At 45.9% G+C, this 17960-nt stretch overlaps 2 protein-coding genes across 2 annotated transcripts in view; one reads left to right on the top strand and one right to left on the bottom strand.

Annotated features, from left to right (window-relative positions):
* Positions 1-17960, bottom strand: part of LOC127650479 (uncharacterized) — a 1198408-nt gene that overhangs the window by 582676 nt on the left and 597772 nt on the right. Inside the window, 1 exon segment of the mRNA XM_052135926.1 lies at positions 9257-9430. Coding sequence (XP_051991886.1) covers positions 9257-9430 — 174 coding nt within the window.
* Positions 1-17960, top strand: part of LOC127650380 (NACHT, LRR and PYD domains-containing protein 3-like) — a 1539373-nt gene that overhangs the window by 1193968 nt on the left and 327445 nt on the right. The window lies entirely within an intron of this gene.

The following is a 17960-nucleotide window of genomic DNA, read 5'->3' as shown; positions in this document are numbered from 1 at the left end:
GGCAGAAGCCCGTCTTCTGTTCCTCCTCCGGGCAGACAAAGTGGGCCGTGCAGGCTCACGGAAGGCGACTGGCGTAAGGATGGGCTCGCTCACAGTGATCTGCGTGGGTACTGGCTCGCTCACCGTGGCTGACGTGGGTGCAGGCGCGCTCACTGTGGCTGACGTGGGTGCAGGCGCGCTCACTGTGGCTGACGTGGGTGCAGGCTCGACAGCCGGGAACACGAGGGGTGGTTCCCCGGGTGCGAGTTTTCAGAGGGTGAGACTCACGTACTCCCTCCACGTGTGCGCTCCGAATTCTGGCGCTTCCCGCAACTGGGCTGATGTTAACACGCCCCGGTAGATGAGCTTGAGGGAAGCGTCGTCGAACCCGGTGTGGATGGCGACCGTGGAGAAGAGCCGCGAGCACTCGCGAACAGGCAAATTCGCCTGGGCCAGTGTGGTGAAGATCCATAGTCCTGTTCGTTCGTTCTGTCACGATTGAAGAATGGTCAGACAACGAATGAGGATCTACGTGCAGGGCTTTTATTAACCAGAGTGGAAATCAACAGACTAACACAAAACAAACAACCACGATGGGTAAAACTGAAACTAAAACACGAACCGCTGGAACTCAGAATGCAGGGCTGGAACGAACACGGGAATACAAGACATCATAACAGTTGAAACAACGAACGACAAGAATCGTAACAACTACGATGTTGCGCTGCTAAGCGCTACGGGGGAACAGCTCTATCTGTGAGCCGAGCTGAATAATGTGTGGAACACGTCAATGAACATTGACCGGAATTTATAGCCTCGGCTGATGTAATCATTAGATGCACCTGAGGCCAGGCTATAAATGGACACGTCACCAGGTGTCGTCAGAAACTCTTTTTTCAGAGCGATTCTGTTTCTGTGTGTTTCTCACACCCTGTCAAAACTTTCTTTCCTCTGTTAGGAGATAGAATCAGTTAGGCAGTGTGCAGTGAACATTGTTCTATTTTTCTCATCTGTTTAGAAAATATTATATATATATATTAAAAAAAACAAAAAAAAACAAAAAGAGAATGACTGAAAGCCGCAAACGGTGCGTGTTCCCCTCTTCTCACTCTATAGCTGAAGACGGCACACATCAGTTTTTGCTGTTTGTTTGGGGGTAGAGCACGCTGCTCTCGCGTTGCAGCAGGGCGGGTGCGAGCACTGCGATTTGCTTTAACAGGCAGAGTGCGTCGTGCTCGCCTCGCTTGCTTCCGGGAGTCAGCACTCACGAAAAGATCGTTCGTGGGGCTCGTGCATGGATTTGGCTGAGGAGCAAGAGACGGGTTGACCCCTTTCTCTCACTCTCTCCCCAAACCCAGCTGGTCCTTCACATGATCTCGAAGCGCGTTCAGAAGCTTCTTCGGATCATGAGGTGGATCGCGATTCTCTTCCCGCCTCCGAGCTTTTCGTCCGCGATAAAAAATCTACGGAGGAATTGCTCGATGTTGTTACTCGTGCAGTTGCCAGATTGGACTGGCCACGCGAAAAAGAGACCCCCAAACGCTTAGGGAATAGATCTTATCTTCCAGTCTAAGAAAGGGAACGCCTCATGGGTCCCTTCCCTTTCTTTGATAACCTCAATGAAGAGCTTTTTCGCTCATGGAGAACCCATAAAAAAAAAAAAATATATATATATATATATATATATATATATATATATATATATAAAAAATATATATATATTTTCTTCCCGTGTTCACATACCCTCGGCGTCATTCGACTATCGTGGGTGCTGAGGCACGGGGTATTCAGTGATGCCACCGGTCGAAGAGACGCTTGCGGGCTATCTCTCGCCGGGCTCGGCATCGTCACTTAAAAGCCCTCTCTCCCCTCAAAGCCTTGTAGGACAACCTCCACTTTAGTGGGAAGGGCTTATCAAGCAGCAGGTCAGGCTGGTGCTGCTCTGCACACTATGCTGTTTTTCAGGCGTACCAGGCTGACCTCCTGGACGACCTGAGTGTGGGTTCTGCACTTGACGAGCAAGCCTCAGACCCACCTCGGTCCTGACTGAAGGGAGGCTCAAAAGCAAAGCGTGGTGAGTCGTGCTCCTCCTCCCAGGGATTGGGGACAGTCTCGCCGCCCTCGCCAGCCCCCGAAGCAAGACCTCAGGACTATAAATTCTAGTAAGAGAAAACCCTGACGGTCTTGCGCCTAGATTAGCGTGTAGCTCCCCTCGGGACGGGGCGCGTGCTTCACTTCACCCCTCCCGGTACCCCCTCGAAGCCCCTCCATTAACGCCACCTCTTGGTGTTTCGGGTTGCAGAGGCTTCCGTCAAAATTGGGTGTTTTCGCTGTTCCTGCATTTTATTCAGGATGCGAAACACCTGACAACCCCTCAACAGGAAGTGTTAAAATATAATACCCATCTCAGAGATCCTGGCAGCGTGGAAACTTCTGCCGGATATATTCTTTTCTGTGGGTCTTATAAGGGCGTCAGGATTTAATTCTCTCACCGCTTTTCCGTGTTTCAACAGCGTGTTCTCACTAATGTAAACCGAATTTCTTTTTTTGTAAGAAAAAACAAAAAAAAACTCAATCTCCTGGTTAAAGGGGCCATGGTATGTGTTCCCCTTCCAGAGAGAGAGTTAGGTTATTACACTAAATACTTCCCGTTTCCCATGGAGGGTGAGGGGTGGCGTCTGGCTTAGAGCTTAAACTTGAACTACCCGTGGGTGTTCAAGTCCAAGATGATGCCTGTCAAGACGGTCGTGTCTCAAGCCCTACAACTCGTTTGGCTGGTCACCATCGATCTTATGACGCACTTCTATACTTCATTTAGAAGTTCTGCCACAACATGGAAAGTTCCTGAGGTTCACTTCCGGGGGCGAAGTCTTCCAGGGTCAGGTTCTTTCACTCAGCCTAGCCCTTTTTACCCACACATTCACAATGCATGATGTAGCGCTGGCTCCTTGCGACTCCGGGGCATCTGCATTCTGAATTACGTAGACGACTGGCTGATCCTAGCGCAGTTCCAGGAACTGGCAGTTCAGCAGGGACATCGTCTTAGCTCATCTGTTTCTCTGGGGTTGAGGCTCAACGCCAAGAAAAGCGTCCTCTCTCCCACTCAGAACACTGTCTATCGGGGCATCGTATGGAGTTCAATCACAATGCGGGCACAACTGTCTCCCGCTAGGATTGACTCCATTCAGATCACCCTGAGCAAAGTCAGGCTAGGTCAAGGTTGCACTGTTATCAGTATCAACGATTTCCAGGTCTCAGGGCGAATGCGTCCACGGTGATCCCTCTGGACCTTCTGCTCATGAGACCGTTTTTGTTGTGGCCAAAAGCCAGGGGATTTCTTCCAAGGGCCAAAACCCCTGGGCTAAATAGGGTTACGCGCCTCAGGCTTCGTTCCCTTTCTATGTGGTTCAGACCCCGGTTTTCTGCCTTGGGTCCCACTCTAGGTGCGTCTTGTTGTCACAGACTGCTAACGACAGACGCCTCCCTGACGGGTGGGGTAAGTGGCCTTAAGTGGTCGTCCAGCTTAAGGGGATGGGAGGGTCGTCAGCTCGGTTGTCATAGTCTCTGTCTTGGGTTAATGGCTGTATTTCTGGCCCTGAAATACCTCCTCCTGAGGCTGCCATGTCTTGGTGTGGGTGGACAATACAGCGGTAGCCTTTTACATAAATCTTCAAGGAGACCCACGTTCTTGTCAGCTGTATTTCTGACACGTCGGATTCTCCTTAGGGCCCAGGGTAAGCTCCTGTCACTCAGGTCAGTTAAATCCCTGGATGCCTGTATACGGGAGCAGATTTACGGTCCAGACAGGAAATACCAACAGGGGAGTTAAGAACTAGACCCTAAGGTAGTAGTTGCCCAGAGTTCACCAGCAAGGGTTTTTGCCTCTTACTGATAGCACCGCGCTTGCCGAACAGGGCTTGGTTCTCGGAGCTAATCTCTCCCCTCGACGACTCGCTTTGGGCGATTCCGAACAGGAAGGATCTTCTATCTCAGGCACAGGGCAATATTTCATCCCTGCCCCGAATTGTGGAATATTTCATGTTTGGCCCCTAAGGGTACCAACTGAGGGACACAGGGCTTTCTCCTGAGGTTATTGAGACCTTTTTAAATGCCAGGCTTTTTCCACTTGGAACAAGTTTGGGTGAGATCTTAGGGCAGAAGAGGACCTCTTCGCCTCTATGGATAGCGCAATGTCTCCTCTACTTCTCCCTGAAATCACCCAGCCCCCTTGGGTCTGGACGTTAAGACACATACATGACCCAGAATGCGTCTGTATGCATTTCTTTCCCCAGTTTCTCTGCTCCCGGGTGTCTTGGCTATGTTCACCAGCAAGGGTCTTGCCTCGTATTAATGGCGCTGCGCTGGCCGAACAGGATATGTTTCTCTGAGCTAATTCCTCTCCTCGACGACTCGCCTTGGGCGATTCCGAACAGGGAGGACCTTCTCATCCTTGGCCCGAATTGTGAATCCTTTCATTCTGGCCCCTAAGGGTACCAAATGAGGTTCACGGGGTTTTCTCTTGGGGTTATCGAGACCATTTCTAGTGCAAGGACTCCCTCCACTTGGAACTGATCTGGGTAGATTTTACAGGGCAGAAGAGGACCTCTTCGCCTCTGTTGATAGCGCAATGTCTCCTCTACTTCTCCCCGAGTCGCCCAGTCCCCCTCCCCCCTCGGGAGGGGCTGAACGTAGTAATGCAAATGCGCCTGCATGCGTTTCCTTCTACTAAAGTTCTTATTACAGAACCAGCTAACTGCCAGTTTGCTTCAGTTCTGGATTTTCTGTAGAAAGAACTGTCAGCGGGCACTGCGGTTTGCCACTGCTTGGTGGGCGGGGTGCCCTCAAAGAGGCATCCTCATTATTGCCCGGGCCTACGAGGCGCGCGGTCAAGCTTCGCCAGTAGGTTTCAGGGCACACTCTACCAGAGGGCTCTCCTCCTCTAAAACCTTGGCTAGAGGTCTCCCTCTGCAGCAAGTTTGTGATGCGGCAGGTTGTCCTCTCCGCACACATTCATTAGATTTTTATAGTTTGGATGTTTTGCCACTCCGGGCTCTTATGCCCTTGAGTCGACATCTCAAGCTCATGTCTGGACAAGTTTGTGATGCGGCAGGCTGATCCTCTCCGCTCACATTCATCAGTTTTTATGACAAGTTTGTGTTGCGATAGGGTTCTCTTCGCACACATACATCAAGCTTTATGGGCTAGATGCTTTGCTATTCCGGACTCTTATGTCCTTGAGTCGGCATCTCAGCCCATGCCTAAACAAGTTTGTGATGCGGCAGGTTGTCCTCTCCGCACACATTCATTGGACTTTTTTAGTTTGGATGTTCTGCACTCCGGGCTCTTATGCCCTTGAGTCAACATCTCAGCTCATACCTGAACAAGTTTGTGATGCGGCAGGCTGGTCCTCTCCGCTCACATTCATCAGTTTTTATGACAAGTTTGTGTTGCGATAGGGTTCTCTTCGCACACATTCATCGAGCTTTATGGGTTAGATGCTTTGCTACTCCGGGCTCTTATGCCCTTGAGTCGACATCTGAAGCTCAAGTCTGAGACCTCTCGCGTTTTTGTGAGTACACTGCGCAACCGTAGGGGTCCGGACAGCCCCAAGTGCGACGGCGTGGGTATTACGTTCCCCGTAGCGCTTAGCAGCGCAACATCGTAGTGAAGCTTTTTGCAAAGGGAACGTCTCGGGTTACATGTGTAACCCGAAAAAAAAGCGGAACGAGATGTTGCGCTGCTTTGCCGCACTGGGACGTCCCAGGACTGCTCTTCAAAAAGAAGTATCTGACGACACCTGGTGATGTATCCATTTATAGCCTGGCCTCAGGTGCATCTAACGATTACATCAGCTGAGGCTATAAATTCCGGTCAATGTTCACTGACATGTTCCACACGTTATTCAGCTCGGCTCACAAATAGAGCTGTTCCCCCGTAGTGCTTAGCAGCGCAACATCTCGTTCCGCTTTTTTCAGGGAACAAGGGTTACACATGTAACCCGAGATGTTTTCCCTGAAGACCCGTAAGAAGCGTCGTTTTTACAGGCTATTTGTTAAAAGCGTCCTGTTGTGTGTAATGGTTGTATCAGATTATCACACCATACAAACACTTACTAACTATACACATGCACAAACACTCTGTACACAGATTTTAAACTTATAGCAAAGATTTTAGCAAATAGATTAAAGAAAATTTGTACCTAATATTATTGAAACAAATCAGGCATATGCGATTGAAGGAAGAGATATAACAGACACAGTTTGTAGCATAAGGGACTGCTTTTATAAAGTGGATACAATTTTATAAAGTGGATACAAATTTTATACAAAGGGGCTAAAAGTCAAGTAAAGTGCAAGGGGGGTTTTTAACAGGGGTTTTTAATATCTCCAGATCAATTAGACAAGGATGTCCATTATCGGCACTGTTATACAGTTTACTGGCAGAGTCTTTGCAATAAGGACTGAAAAGGAGATCAAAGGGATTGTTTTAGGAGAGAATGAAGAGATACAAAAATGTATCAATACACAGATGATACAACTTTAATAGTGAACGATGTTAAAAGTGTTAGAAAAGCTATGGATTTATTACAAAGATACTGTAAAGGATCCGGGGTGAGAATAAATATACAGAAAACGGTGTACATGAAAATAGGGGAAGGTGAGAATATTGAAAAATTGTTTCCTTTCAAAGAAGAAGAGGGCTTAAAGATTTTGGGTGTAAGAATTGGGAAAAATGAAAGAATGATGAGGGATCTAATGTGGGAAGAAGTGGTTGAGAACATAGAAAGAGTTTTACATTTCTGGAAACAGAGAGAGTTAACCCTAAAGGGAAAGGTCTTGGTCTTGAATGCTCTTATGCTAACGAAGATGTGGTATGTGCTGGGAGTCACACCGATGTCAGTATGGGTGGGGAAAAGAATAAAAGCTGTAATTTTAAACTTTCTCTGGGATTCAAAACCATCCAAAATAGCATACGAAATGATAATAGGGGCAGTGGAAGAAGGAGGGCTAGAGTTACAGGACCCAGAATTAAAGAAAAAAAGTTTTAGGGTTAAGACAGTAAGAAAGTTTTTAGATGATGAAAATCAGGCAGAATGGAAGAAGATGATGAAGGTGTTTTTAAATAAATGTGGAAATATGGGAATGAGGTCTGATATTTTATGTATGAAACTGAAACGACACATGATTACTGAAATACCAGAATTTTATGCAGAAGTACTGGAATCATTTAAAAAACATGTATGCATAAAGCCGAAAGGGAGGGTGCAGTTTTTAAATCAACCATTGTTCTTAAATGAGAATATCTGATATAAGGAGAAAGTATTGTATTTTAAACAGTGGATTAACGCAGGTTTTAAAAGATTAAAATATGTTTTATATGAAGTAAAAGATGGATCCTTACCTTTTTATGCAATTTTAGATTGAGGTGAAGGGGGTTGAAGAGGTAGTTAACGTGAAGGTATTAGAAAAACAATATGAATAAATAAAGGAGGCAATCCCAAGACAATGTTTTGAGAAAGGAAAGGAGGGGGATGAAGAAAGCATGAAAGTATTTTTAAAGGAAAAAGGAGAAGATGGTCTTTTTAATCATTGTTCTTTTAAGGATTTTTATGTGTATTTTAGGAAAGATGCTTTTAAAGAGCCAGCAGCCAAACAATTCTGGGAAAAAGTATTGAACGATTTTGATAAAAGGATGTTATGGGAAAATGTAAGAAAATGGTACATGGATGCTAGAATGGAAAACTTAGACTTTAGTATAAGACATAATATTATATTCTCTGAACTGAAACTGTACAAGATTGGGATGGCTGAAAATTCACTGTGTAAGGTCTGTTTGGCAAAAGATGAGGGGATTTTACACATGTTTTTATCATGCACAGAGTTGCACACTTTTCAATTTAAAATGAAAAATGTAATAAAGGAACTGTTGGGGGAGAAAAGAGATGAAATTAAAGATGAACAAAGATGGAATCGTGTGTTTTTTTGGGGGGTTAATATAGAATGTGAAAGGAGAAATGTAATTAATGTATTTTTAATATAATTATTGTTTTTCAGAATCAGTTTATAAAATAATTGCAGTTTTCCTTTTTCATTAAAATACACTTCCAGTGTCTTGATATATTCTTCCAGTTTTCTTTTAAAATATATCCATACATCCAGTTTTTTATTTTTCCCTCGTGCTAAATTCCTTCTACACCATATTGTGTACTTTGCAACAGTTAAAAATACTTTCATACTTTCTTTTTTGTCATATTATAGACATATTGCTGATGAGCAAACAATGTAAAATAGATGTTGTTAAGATGTAAACACACATCAAATAGACGTCTGGTTGATGTACGTGTGCCATCAGGGATAGTTTGTACAGTATAAAAATAATTATGTCTATGGAGAGTCCTCATTATTATAGGAGTACCAACATGTTTGTGTGTGTGTGTGTGTGTGTGTGTGTGTGACAAACACATTGTCACCTAATGTAAACAAAGATGGCTGGACTGGAATGATTGCATTTCCCTGATGTGTTGACGGCATATAGGTGAGCTGTTGTCCATTATTGTGATGTTTTGCGACAATTTGGCTGTCTGTTTCAATGAGCATACTGTGTGCTTGAAAAGACTATTGAGTTGCTGTTTGAGATACTTGTGATTGACAACAGAATGATCACCTAACGTAAACAGACATGGCTGCGAGGATCAGTGATCCCAATTTTGTGTTGACTGTTTGTATACAAGCTGTAAACTTTTAGTAATTTTGTGACCATTTGGATGTCTATGTCATAAAATAATCATACCATGTGCTTGAAAAGACTGTATGAGTATCAGTTTGTGTGGATATGAATTACAGGCACTTGGGCAGTGCAGTTTAGTGTTGGCATGAAAACCGATTTGAATCTGACATCACTGACTGCTGCAGAAACACAAATGTGTGACGCTACTCTAAGGGTGCCAGTCATAAACCATCACAAATATGCACCAGTAAGTGTGAAAGGGTTAAGTGACAGATGCTTAAAGATTGTTCTTTTGAATTGTTTTCCTAAAATGAGTAAAAAATAATATTCTATATAAAATGTAATGATTACAAAAATGTCCTCATTCTAATGAAACACTATAAATATATGTCTTCTGTGTGTATTTGTTAAGGATTTAAATTTTTTAAAAGGAATAAATACAGGTGCTATTTCAGTGAATTCACTGAACATTCAATAAATTCAAGACCAATTAGGGCCTGGGTTTAAGGGGTTAATATGGGTATAAACAGGGTTTTACAGCTCAACATACTTAAGTTTGTCCAGTGTGCAGTTTGGATCATTGAGTCTTTCAGAGAGCAGCTTGACTCCTGATTCTCCTGGGTGATTGTAGCTCAGATCCAGCTCTTTCAGGCATGAGAGATTTGATCTCAGAGCTGATGACACAGAACAACAGCCTTCCTCTGTCACCATACAGCCAGATAATCTACAAACACACATGCATACATAACAGTCAGATAACCTACAAACGCACATCAACAGTCAGATAATCTACAAACACACATCAGCATTTACCAGCAGCCATATTAACCTGTAGCTCAAGACTGGTTGCCACTGAAGCTTAGCAGGGTTGAGCCTGGTCAGTACCTGGATGAGAGACCTCCTGGGGAAGACTAAGTTTGTGACTGAATGAGATATTAGGGAGGTCAGCAGGGGGTGCTCACACTGTGGTCTGTGTGGGTCTTAATGCCCCAGTATAGTGAAGGGACATTTTACTGTAAAAAGACACTTTCCTTTGGATGAGATGTTAAAATCAGGTCCAGACTCTCTGTGGTTATTAAAAACATCCTAGAGCACTTCTCATAAAGAGTAGGGGTATAACCCTAGTGTCCTGGCTAAATTCCCCCCATTGGCCCTTCTCAACCATGGCCTCCTAATAATCCCCAGCCACTAATTGGCTCTATAACTCTCCTCTCCACCAATAGCTGGTGTGGGGTGAGCATACTGATGCACTATATCTGCCGTCACATCATCCATGTGGATGCTGCACACTAGTGGTGGTTGAGAGTCCCCTGTTCAATGTGTAAAGCGCTTTGATTATAGTGTCAGAAAAGAACTATATAAATGAATGTTCATTCAACAGTCAGATAATCTAAAAACAAACACATCAACAGTAAGAAAATCCACAAACACACACATAAAAATTCAGATAAACTACATTTACATTTAGTCATTAAGCAGACCCTTTTATCCAAAGTGACTTACAAATGAGAAACGCAAATTGTACCTGCAGGATCACACTGCCAAGTTCTAAGTGTTGCTATAATAGTACAGAAACTAGCACAGAATAAGGAGACAGACAAGGATTAAAAAATAAATAAATTCTTAAATAGTAAGTACCATTATTTAGGACAGGTTAAGTGCTCACAGAATAGATATGTTTTCAGCTTTGTCTTGAATGTTGAAATGGTTTCAGCAGAACGGCAGGTGGTTGATAGCTCATTCCACCACCGGGGGACAGAGAAAGTGAATGAATGTGAAGTGCCTTGTTGTGATGGGACCACCAGTTGTAAGAGGGTGCTATTCCACTGGTTGTCCTGAAGGCCAAATTCAAAGCTTTGAATTTGATGCATAGCCAGTGGAGTAAGACCAAGAGGGGTATGAGGTGAGCAATCTTTGGTTGGTTGAGAACAGACATGCCACCGTATTCACGACCATCTGCAGTGGCTTGATGGCACTAGCTGGAAGGCTGGCCAACAGAAAACTGTAGAAGTCCAATCTTGAAATAACCAGAATAATAATAATAATAATAATAATAAATTTAATTTATAACGCACTTTACATCAATTCAATGACCTCAAAGTGCTACAATACAAAACAGAATAAAAACAGAAACATTAAAATAACACTTTTAGCAATAAAAGGCTTTACTAAAAAGATGGGTTTTAAGGCCTTTTTTAAAAAAGTCCACAGACTGTGGGGCCCTTAGATGGACAGGGAGAGCATTCCACAGACTGGGAGCAACTGAACAGAAGACACGATCACCCATAGTACGAAGCCTTGTCCTCAAGGGCTGGAGGAGGTTGGCCTGTCCGGAGCGGAGATGGCGTGATGGGGAAAGGGGGGTGATGAGTTGTTTTAAATATAGGGGGGCTTTGCCATGGAGGCACTGGTGAGACAGAAGGGAAACTTTGAACTCAATCCTGTACTGGACAGGAAGCCAATGGAGCGATTTAAGGATGGGAGTGATGTGGTGGTACTTCCGCACGCCCATCAGGATCCTAGCCGCACAGTTCTGAATGTACTGCAGCTGCTTGATGTTCTTGCTTGGGATCCCGATGAGGAGTGCGTTGCAATAGTCCAGCCTGGAGGAAACAAAGGCATGGACAAGTTTTTCGGCATCGGGGAAAGTGAGCATTGGGCGGAGTTTTGCAATGTTCCTGAGATGAAAGAAGGAGGTTTTACAAAGATATTTAATGTGGGCCTCAAAAGTCAAATGAGGGTCCATTCTAACACCAAGGTTTGTGACTGAGGATGAGAGGTGGATTTCATGACCAGAGAAGGTGATGCTGGTGATGGTGGATGACCGGGTCTGGTGCGGAGTGCCAACAAGAATGGCTTCCGTTTTTGAGCTGTTGAGTTGTAGAAAATTAGCAGCCATCCACGTCTTTATCTCCTCCAGGCAGGTGGAAAGTGTGGAAAGAGCTGCAGAGGGGTTTGGGTTTGTTTTGATGTAAATTTGGGTGTCATCAGCGTAGCAATGGAAAGTTATTCCATGCCGGCTGATGACATGACCAAGGGGGAGCATGTACAGCGTGAAAAGGGTGGGGCCAAGGACTGATCCTTGAGGGACACCACAAGTGACAGAGTGTGTGTCCGATTTAGCAGCACCCAGGGCTACATACTCAGTTCTGTCCGTGAAATATGATGTAAACCATGCCAGAGCAATATCAGAGAGTCCAATGGTGTAGTGGAGGTGGTGTAAAAGAATATGGTGGTCCACGGTGTCAAATGCTGCGGTGAGATCGAGAAGGATGAGAAGTGATGGAGAGCCAGCATCAGCCGTCATCAGCAGGTCATTGGTGACCCTGACCAAGGCAGTTTCCGTACTGTGGCCAGAGCGAAAACCAGACTGGAACTTCTCATAAAGACTGTTTGTTATGAGATGATTGTGGAGTTGAGCAGAAACTACCTTTTCCAGCACCTTTGACAGGAAAGGGAGGTTGGAGATGGGACGGTAGTTGGCAGGTACTTCGGGGTCAAGGCAGGGCTTTTTGAGTATAGGCTTGATGACCGCAGTTTTCAGAGACTTAGGGACTTGGCCAGATCGGAGAGACTGATTGATGATTTTGGTGATCATGGGACTTATTGCAGAGGAGTGACTTTTTATCAGGGCTGAGGGAAATGGGTCCAGGTCACAGGTGGAGGGCCAGAGCTTGGACCAGGAAATGCGCAGCATATTCAGACAGGAAAGGTCTGATTTTTCTGATGTAATAAAGCACAAGCCTGCAAGACCTGCAAGTTGATGAGATGCGAGTATTTCTATTGTTTTCTTTTCTCCCATTCATCTTCACTGTCATTATTCTTAGGTTCAGTGATTGGTTATTCATCCTGTCAATCATCATTAGTTTACGTGACCACTTCCCCCTCAAGGAACCAATCCGGACTCTCCTTCTCTCTATAAAACCTGGAAGTGACAACACGGAAGGAGGCTTGTTTATCTCTCTTTTGTCTTTGGACTTGTATAGCTACTTTGATGTGTTAGTGAGACAATCATTTTTGTTACTTGGTTTATCTGTTGTGACATTGCTTCACTTAGATCAATTATTCAAAAAACGAACTTTTTGGACCTTGAGAGTGGGGATAGGGTAGTATGTCACGTGATCTACACTACGCTACGTAGAATATGAATTGTCTAAACACACCAGGTAAGGAGCGGGTGCTACCCTCTGTATTTTTTTGACGTTTGTTTAGTTAGAGTAGTTTAAGTATTGTTTTCATATTCTTATTTTCTGTGTTAGCTTGAGATTTAAAGATATAAAATATAAGTTTTGTTTTGCTGATTTCTTTGCTTTAGCACCGCTCATTGTCCTTTACTCCTTTGTCTGGTTTATTTGTTTTGTCCTACCATTTGTAAAAAAAATTTAAATAGATATTTGTTGTTTCACTATTTGCTCTGTAAAAAAGATTGGGTGTATTGCTATGATTCATTACAAATAATTATATTTAGCAGTAACCCATATCTGTCTCTGCCTGATTCATTCCACCACACAAGTTTTCGGTAACTGAACCCGTTTTCTTTTCATTTAATTCTCTTAAATTAGTTAATCTTTTCACTATATGTTACGTACTCTTAAATCCTCTAGACAACTAAAAGGGGGACGTAACATAATTGGGGGCTCGTCTTTGTTACCGTTTATTAAGGAATTGTGTGCTGTATCGATGATGGCAGAGGTTTATTATGTGTATCAGAGTTTAGCTAAAAGGTACAGCATTTTCTTTTCTTTGTGAGGCATGTTAATGCAAACTGTTATATTACTAAGCTTACTAAATGTCATTTAATTTGCAAAGTTTTCTTGACAATCCCTCTTTGAAGGTGACTGAAAAATGTAGGAAGGATGAATTGTTAACAATAGCTACACACTTCCGTATTCCCATTACAAGGCAATCGCTAAAAAAACAAATAAAAGCTGACTTGATAAACCAGCTGTTTGAGATGGAACTGTTAAAATTGCCTGTCGTAGATGGCGAGACCGATAAGCTAAGGTTGCATCGGTTTCCTCTGTTCAGCAGAGCTTCTCATCGGTGAGTGATAATGCATCTATTTCAGTTTCCACCACATTTGATGTGGGAAAACACATTGCTTTGGTTCCAAATTTTAGAGAATCGGAAGTGGATAGTTATTTTAATGCTTTTGAGAGGATAGCAACTTCCTTAGGTTGGCCAAAAGATGTTTGGTCATTACTGTTGCAATGCAAATTAAATGGCAAAGCTTTAGAAGTGTATTCTACCTTATCTTTGGAAGATGGTTTAAAGTATGACATAGTCAAACTGGCCATACTTCAAGCATATGAGATAGTTCCAGAGGCTTACAGGCAACATTTTCGTAATTGTAAGAAAAATGCTACTCAAACCTTCGTAGAATTTGCACGAGAGAAGAGCATTCTCTTTGACAAGTGGTGCACTTCTAGTAAAGCTGATGATTTTGCCTCACTTAGGGAACTGATGTTACTTGAGGAATTTAAGCAGTGCCTTCCTGAGCGGATGGTGCTGTATTTAAATGAGCAGAAGGTGGCAAAACTTTCGCAAGCTGCTGTGCTTGCTGATGAATTTGTGCTTACGCATAAGAACGTTTTTCAAATAGCAAGTGCTGAGAAGAGTTCCTGGTCAAGGTCTTCAGCGAATTCTCAGCTGTCTAAACAGAACAGTGAGAAGTTTAAAGAGATGCGAGAGTGTTTTTACTGTCACAAGAAGGACATGTGATAGCAAACTGTTTGTCTTTGAAGCACAAACAGAATCCTCAGTGGAAAGAAGTTGCTTTCGTGAACTCCGTTAAATCCAGTTCGCTTTCAGAACAAATAGATGAAATGCCAGACCCTACTTACTTGCCTTTTCTATTAAAAGGATTTGTTTCATTGACAGGCAAGAAGGAGGACCAGGTGGAGGTTCAGATTTTACGGGACACAGGAGCTGCCCAATCCTTTGTATGCGCTGACGTGTTGCCATTCTCAGATCAGACGTCAGTAGGCTCCAGTAAACTAGTGCAGAGTTTTAGTATGGAGGTTATGAAGTTTCCTATACATCGTATTCATCTCCAATCGGAGGTGGTGACAGACTTTGTGGAGGTAGGAGTACGTCCATTATTGCCGGTGAAGGGAGTATCTTTCATCTTAGGCGATGATTTAGCTGGGGGAAGGGTATTTCCTTTGTTGGAAGTATTAGACACTCTGCCGACCCAACCTAAGACAGATGAGTTTTTTCAGAAATACCCTAGTGCTTTTCCGGCGTGTGCTGTTACACGTGCCCAATCTAAGAAAGGGAATGACATCTCTTTATCCGACTCTTTCTTAGGTATAGATGGAGAAACCGAGGAGGTGGTAGAAACCAAGTCTTGTGACAATGGTCAGGTGAGGGAAGTTGTAGTGAGTGACCCTTTGACGTTAACTGTAACTCGTGAAAAAGTAATTGAAGCTCAAAAAAATGATTCCTCACTAGTAAAATGTTTTAAATTGGCAGAGCATGGCGAATTGAGCAATGTCTCTTTCTTGGTTAAAGATGGTTTACTCGTACGAAATTGGCGTAAAAGCGGTACAACAGAGAATGAGTGGGACATGGTTTATCAGGTAGTGGTTCCCACTGTCTTTCGGCAGCAGGTTCTGTCACTCGCACATGATCACCTGTTGTCGGGACATTTGGGAATAACCAAGACCTATAACCGTGTCCTTCAACATTTCTTTTGGTATGGACTTAAGCACGATGTAATACAGTATTGTAAGACCTGTCACATTTGTCAGTATGTGGGAAAACCTAACCAGGTTATTCCACCAGCTCCTTTAATCCCAATTCCTGTGTTGGGTGAACCTTTTGAACATGTAATAGTGGACTGTGTGGGGCCTTTACCAAAATCTAAATCCGATAACCAATTTTTGCTCACGATCATGTGCACTGCTGTAACGAACACAAGTTGAGACAGTCACAATGTTGGTTGAAAACCGCTTTATTAAATAAAAAAGCAGTCCAGACAAACGTACAAACAAGGGGGCAAATCCAATGAAGAGTAGTCGTGGGAAGCGTAGGGTCAAAAGCCGGGGAATCAAAGAGATGAACAATAGCGGGAAAAACAGTTAACAAGAAGGTACGAAGACAGGGGAACAAGTTGGCAAGCTAAGAGGTGACAAGAAGGGGCAAAACTAGACGGGACTAGCAGGGGCAAAACTAGACGGGACTAGCGGGGGCAAAACTAGACGGGACTAGCGGGGCAAAGGTACGGGAACTAAACATACAATAACCAACACCCGTGAAACTGAAGTGCTGGGTATTTATAGGGGAAGGTGCAGGTGTAGACAATGACAGGTGATTGGGACTGTGGCAGGTGTAACTAATGTGTGAAGATAGGAAGCGCGTGAGTGCAAGTGGGTCAGAGGGGGGAGAGAGTTTACGAGCGAGAGCTCGTAATAGCAGAACGAGCGTGTGAGCTCGCGAGGGAGGAAACAGAGCGTACGAGCTCAAGGGGGCGGAGTGAGGGAGCGGGAAGCGAGCACGCTCGGAGTGTATGGGTGCGTGCTCGAGGAAGCGGAGATGGGGCAGAGGAGCGGGGTTCGTGACAGTACTCTCCCCTCTGAACAGGACGGCTCCTGACGGCCGCGAGGAGCGCGAGGGGACAGAACGAGCGTGTGAGCTCGAGGGGACAGAACGAGCGTGTGAGCTCGAGGGGACAGAACGAGCGTGTGAGCTCGAGGGGACTGAACGAGAGTGTGATCTCGCGGGGAACAGAACGAGAGTGTGATCTCGCGGGGAACAGAACGAGAGTGTGATCTCGCGGGGAACAGAACGAGAGTGTGATCTCGCGGGGAGCAGAACGAGCGTGTGAGCCCGAGGGGACAGAACGAGCGTTTGATCTCGAGGGGACAAAACGAGCGTGTGAGCTCGCAGGTGGCAGAACGAGCGTGTGAGCTCGCAGGGGACAGAACGAGCGTGTGAGCTCGAGGGGACAGAACGAGCGTGTGAGCTCGAGGGGACAGAACGAGCGAGTGAGCTCACGGGGAACAGAACGAGCGTGTGAGCTCGCGGGGAACAGAACGAGCGTGTGAGCTCGCGGGGAACAGAACGAGCGTGTGAGCTCGCGGGGAACAGAAGGCACAAAGGGAATGAAACAGTCCATCGGGGTCAATGGGCAGTATAAGGCAAGGTCAGGGGGAACATAGTAGACAGGCGGGTGGTCGGGAGGTCTAGGGGGCAGCCATAGGGCAGAGACTGGGTCAGGAGGTCTGGAGGGCGACTGGAGGACAGGGACTGGGTCCGGAGGTCTGGAAGGTGACCACCGGACAGGAATAGGGTCCGGAGGCCAGGGAAGAGGCCACAGGACAGGTAGAGGGTCAGGAGGCCACCGGACAAGGTCAGGAGGCCAGGGAAGAGGCCAGGGGGCCGGAAGAGGAACGGTCACAAGGGGAGCAGGCACGACCCAGTGAGGAAAGGTTACAGGGGGCGGAGCCGTGAAAGGCGGAGTCATGGAGGACTTGGGAGACGGAGCCTTGGAAGGTGGAGCCGTGAGAGACTCGGCAGGCGGGGTATTGAGAGACTGAAGAGGCGGCGCCGAGGGAGGCTCGGGGGGCTCCGGAGGCGGAGCCGAGGAAGGTTCAGGAGACGGAGCCGAGGGAGGTGGAGTCGCAGGAGGCCCCAGGGGCGAGGCCCTGGTGGGCTCTGGAGGCAGCGCCGAGGGAGGTGGCGCCGTAGAAGCCTCTAAAGGCGGAGTCCCGGAAGGCTCTAGAGGTGGAGCCGAAGGAGGTGGCGCCGTGGAAGGCTCAAGGGGTGAAGCCCCGGAAGGCTCTGGAGGTGGGGCCAATGACGGTGGCGCCGTGGGAGGCTCTAGCGAGGTAGGCCTAGAAGGCTCTGGAGGTGGAGCTGAAGGAGGCTTAAGGGGCGAAGGCCTGGAAGGCTCTGGAGGTGGAGCCGAAGGAGGCTTTAGGGGCGAAGGCCAGGAAGGCTCTGGAGGTGGAGCCGAAGGAGGCTTTAGGGGCGAAGGCCTGGAAGGCTCTGGGAGTGGAGCCCTGGAAGGCTCTGGAGGCAGAGCCGAGGGAGGTGACGCCGTGGGAGGTGGCGCCGTAGAAGGCTCCAGGAGTGAAGCCCTGGTAGGCTCTGGAGGCAGAGCCGAGGGAGGTGACGCCTTGAGAGGCGAATCACTAGAAGGCCCTGGAGTCTTAGGGAGCAGAGCCGTAGGAGGCTCGGGTGGTGGAGCCGTGGGAGGCTCGAGAGGCGGAGCCGTCGGAGGCTCGGGTGGTGGAGCCGTGGAAGGCTCG

The sequence above is a fragment of the Xyrauchen texanus genome, chromosome 10 (assembly GCF_025860055.1).
Source record: "Xyrauchen texanus isolate HMW12.3.18 chromosome 10, RBS_HiC_50CHRs, whole genome shotgun sequence".
Taxonomy (NCBI): Eukaryota; Metazoa; Chordata; class Actinopteri; order Cypriniformes; family Catostomidae; genus Xyrauchen; species Xyrauchen texanus.
Note: the sequence above shows the minus strand (reverse complement) of the source record. Positions and strands in the feature narration are given on the sequence as shown.